A 4154-nucleotide genomic window follows, 5' to 3' on the forward strand; every position below is an offset into this window, starting at 1 on the left:
ATTGTTACCTGTACGAGTCACTTTGCGCTCCTCTCATTGAGTTTCGTCTAAAATAGCATGGGTTTGTTAGTATCTGGACTAGTTGCTTAGGAACTAGTGTCTCTCATACGATCTCAAGGACGGCTGAAAAAATAGTAGCCGTACAATAGACAGTTGTTCGCCGTTGTCATGATGTTGAAAAAATAGGCGTAACGGCAAAATAGAATTTTAGGGGTCGATACAATTATATGTTTAAATCAGGTGGCATGATTTGCTTGCGTTAGACCTAGGGCGGCCTCCAACACCCCTCACAGCCATCCCGATCCACCACATAATCGGTTTTATTAATTATACGAATATTTCGGAGTTGACAGTCGCACATGACGCCAAACAAATGTTTTCGACGGTTTTAACTCGAGACAGATGCCATGTTAGAACATCGATAGATCCTCCGACGTGTTATACATGCATAACGCACCATATATCGTAGACCCTACTCCAAATAGCGCCGTAGCCGATGCATAGCTGACGTACGAGTGTGGTATACATGAGACGATCCGGCTTTTGAAAAAAGGGGGGGCTCTCCGAGTAAGAAATAAGCGCACTTTTCTAAAAAGGCTGCGAGGCGCAGTGATATGCGACCAATCGGCGCGGGGGGCGCCGGCTCCGCGGCGTTCCGCAGCGACGCGCAGTAAGGGCAGGCCGCCGCGACGCGGGTTGGATATGCGCGACCGCGCGGAATGGCCGCCGGCGTCGCCGCTGGCACGATTGGATATTGCTGCCGCGGGACGTGGCGGCGCGCTCCGGCCCCCGGACCGCGGAGTCCGCGGTCCTTCCTTCGCGTGATCCGTAAAGATTATGTAGAACGAATTGCGTGACATTCTGAGAGCATCCTGGAAGCCGAGTAATTTTTGATGGCTTCTAGAATGCGACACGAAACAAGATTCCAAATTTTTAAGCAGAAATTTTGAGTCTGTTTCTTGTGGCGGTTGGTTGTGTTCTATTCTTCTGTCTCTGCGTCAGTTGCGTGTGAGCAATGTCGGCCGGGGTAAAAAAGGAAGGGGCGTCCAGACCCCCGGCTAGCAGACATCCACATGCAGAAACAACTTTCATTGATACAAATACTTGCTTTTGATGCGTTAAAGAGCGTACTAATGATAATTCGTATAAAAAATAGAAAAAAATAGGAACTTGACGCCCTGCTGTATGGATAATTATCTGTATATATCACCATTCCGAATTCCGAAACGTGTCTGGTCCCCAAGGGTTTCGGATAATAGATTGTGTACTGTACTACAATCACCATTGCAAACTCTAACAACACAGTAGCACTCACACCCACACAACCTAAGCGTGTGCTTTCTTTAAAATAACTTGCCTTTTGCAATCCCACGATCCACGACCGTGATGTCTTGTGGGTGGGTGAACTCGGTAACCCTGTGTCCAGTGTTATCTCTCTATTAACGCCTTGTTGGTCAGAAAACGTGACAGTGACCATTGTTGGCTGGGAGGTTCCTAAAAAATAAGCAGAAGAAATTCACGACACTTCCAATGTTATTGGCTTACATGGCTATATGACTATATATATTGCTATATATATTGGCTATATGGCTTTATGGTCAGAGGAAATAACGAATTCCATTACAATGCCCTATCTGTTGAGTGTGGTGTCACTTAAACTCACTTTTCTTGTGTTTATATCTTCCTATGTCAGTGCTTACATAGCTACACTTAGCAGTAACTGCCACTTGCGGCAGCACTAGCTCTAATAAGGCTAGTACTAAACATATGAAGTGGACTATCCCACTGTAAAGCATTTATTATGCAAGTATTTGGTACATGAATAAACAAGGAACCAATGTTTAGAATATTGGTGTATATCATACAATTTTGTCATTTCGCCCCTCCATCACTTCTATTTAGTTTCATTTGTTTTAATTTTTATTAGCATTGTCCATTAACTTGCTTAACTAATATGTTAACTCCAAAATGTAATTCATAAGTGTAAATAAAGTAAATTGAATTGAATTGTATTGAATACAAAAATATGTGAATATATCGTAAGTTTTAGAGGAAGTAAATCAGAACTGTATGTAACAGTTAAATAACCCACAGAACAGCTAACTATAACCTATTTGCGGACACCCGTGCATGCACACGAAGACGTAAATCTGGACTGAAATGATTTAGAGGAACTTTATAATGTAATATCTTTACCTTGCATATTATTTGGGCACTTGATTTTTAGAGAAATAACCTGGTTGACGTCGATGGGCTCCAGTGTGTCTTCTGGCATGCCATCTATCTCCAAAAATCTGCGAGATTTAAAAAAGACGAGATGAGATAGAACGATAAAACATATTGTCAGGGATGCTCAATATAGGGCCAGTAGCACAACTGCACTCTGAGTTACGGGACAGCTATGTTGTATGAGAATGATTTGACCATAATTATGACAAGAAAATTTCCCATCTAAAAATGTCACTGAAATGCATTACTAAACCTTGATATCTGATATTTTCAACACTTTTGCATAATAATGCCTGTTAAAAATGTATTAACAATCATAGAGCAACTTTACATAATGCAGTGAAAATGTATATATATATATATAATTCATTTGTCATGAAAATCAGATAAAATATCAGATAATTGGCACAAACCTATAAGTGTTATAGATGTAAATTTATTATGGGATGGCAAGCACATACATACCTGTAATCAGGTGACAATTTACAGGTGACGATGAACTGGTCCATTGTCACATCACTAATCGGCAGCAACTTGAACGTACTTCCTGGAATAAAGCACAAGTAACTTTAAAGCATATCTCCCAAACTTATAGTTGGACACAACTACATATCAGTTGTGCAGAATTATAATTAACTACACTAATATTCGTGCAGATAGAGAGGAAATATCCCCTGGATTCCCCGGGATCTCCTAAAATATAGATCAGACCGATCATTCCAAGTAATATACCACATTGAATGATGTTATGCAGGAAACGAACAGAAGGTTTGTGTAGTAAAAAAAGAAGTAGGTGGTGTGATGTTCATGCATGTGTAATCCATTAGTGCAGAAGGTAAATAATACATGTGAAATAACTTGAGTATAAGCCATATAACTATAAGCACATTGTCCAAATGGCACCTGACACCTGAAATTGTCCATTCCTGCTTTTTTAGGTTTATATTGCCAAAAGCGATTATGGCAAACTGTTGTATTAAATTTCCTTGCAAGAATATCACACTTTAAATTAATGATTATAATGTTCACATACACATAATTTTTGTGTTTCTAGAACAATCTTTAACAAGTGCCGCGGAGCGACAGCGCTCATCTAACGTCTACTGCGGTGACTCTGTGGTGGAGTGGTGGGATTCTAGTAAACCCTGTTAGTCCCAAATGTGTTCACATACACGCCGAAACAGTGGAAGGCACAGGGATGGTATCAGGAACCTTCTCAAAGGAATGTTCCTTGGGATCGTTATGAAAGTTGCCACGAGATGGCGCGTACGTTTAAGTGTCTTCAGATTAAAGATGGAAGCTCCCATCGTACATAGTAGCAACAACTATTTACATGACAGAATAGGTAAAGCGACTCATCCATTTACCGTACGCAAGCCTATCAGGCTGAAATATGGAGAGCTGCTCACCTGTTAACTAATTAACGCAGGCGAAACAATCACAGTACCACCACCAATGCACTGGCAGTGCCAACTGGCAGTGGCATACGTTACATGTAACACACTGACAGATACAGAAGCCCATAAAAATATATAAGAAATTTAAGGAAGCATACAACGCTTCCTTCAACCAAATTTAGCCTTTTGAAATTTCAAACTGTGACATGTAGCCTCCATACAATGCCAGGCATGTATAGATTCTACTACACAACGCCGCAGTCAATTCTTTCTACACAGTAAACAAATACCAATGTTTTAACCCGCCCGTCTTGAGGTGCAAAAGGTTACCCGACACTTACTCCTTTTGCACTTGTCAGCGAGAAAAGTCCATTTCATGGTCCTTTCAATAAAGCCATAAAAATGCTAGTCACCGCTTGAAACAAAATAAGTTTTCCAATTCCGCTCCCGTCAGACCATGTTCCCAGAAAATGTCTAAAAATCTGCCCTGTGCCCATTGACCTTTGACCTGTGACCTCCAATTTCGGC

At 41.0% G+C, this 4154-nt stretch overlaps 1 protein-coding gene across 1 annotated transcript in view; it reads right to left on the reverse strand.

Annotated features, from left to right (window-relative positions):
- Window positions 1-4154, reverse strand: part of LOC106814774 (zinc finger FYVE domain-containing protein 21-like) — a 12468-nt gene that overhangs the window by 2514 nt on the left and 5800 nt on the right. Inside the window, exons 4-6 of the mRNA XM_014819127.1 lie at window positions 2695-2776; window positions 2197-2294; window positions 1358-1494 (exon numbers count right to left, since the gene is read on the reverse strand). Of these exons, the coding sequence (XP_014674613.1) occupies window positions 1358-1494; window positions 2197-2294; window positions 2695-2776 (317 nt within the window). The remainder of the gene's footprint in view (window positions 1-1357; window positions 1495-2196; window positions 2295-2694; window positions 2777-4154) is intronic.

The sequence above is a fragment of the Priapulus caudatus genome, unplaced genomic scaffold, assembly GCF_000485595.1.
Source record: "Priapulus caudatus unplaced genomic scaffold, Priapulus_caudatus-5.0.1 Scaffold976, whole genome shotgun sequence".
In the NCBI taxonomy this organism is placed as follows: domain Eukaryota; kingdom Metazoa; phylum Priapulida; class Priapulimorpha; order Priapulimorphida; family Priapulidae; genus Priapulus; species Priapulus caudatus.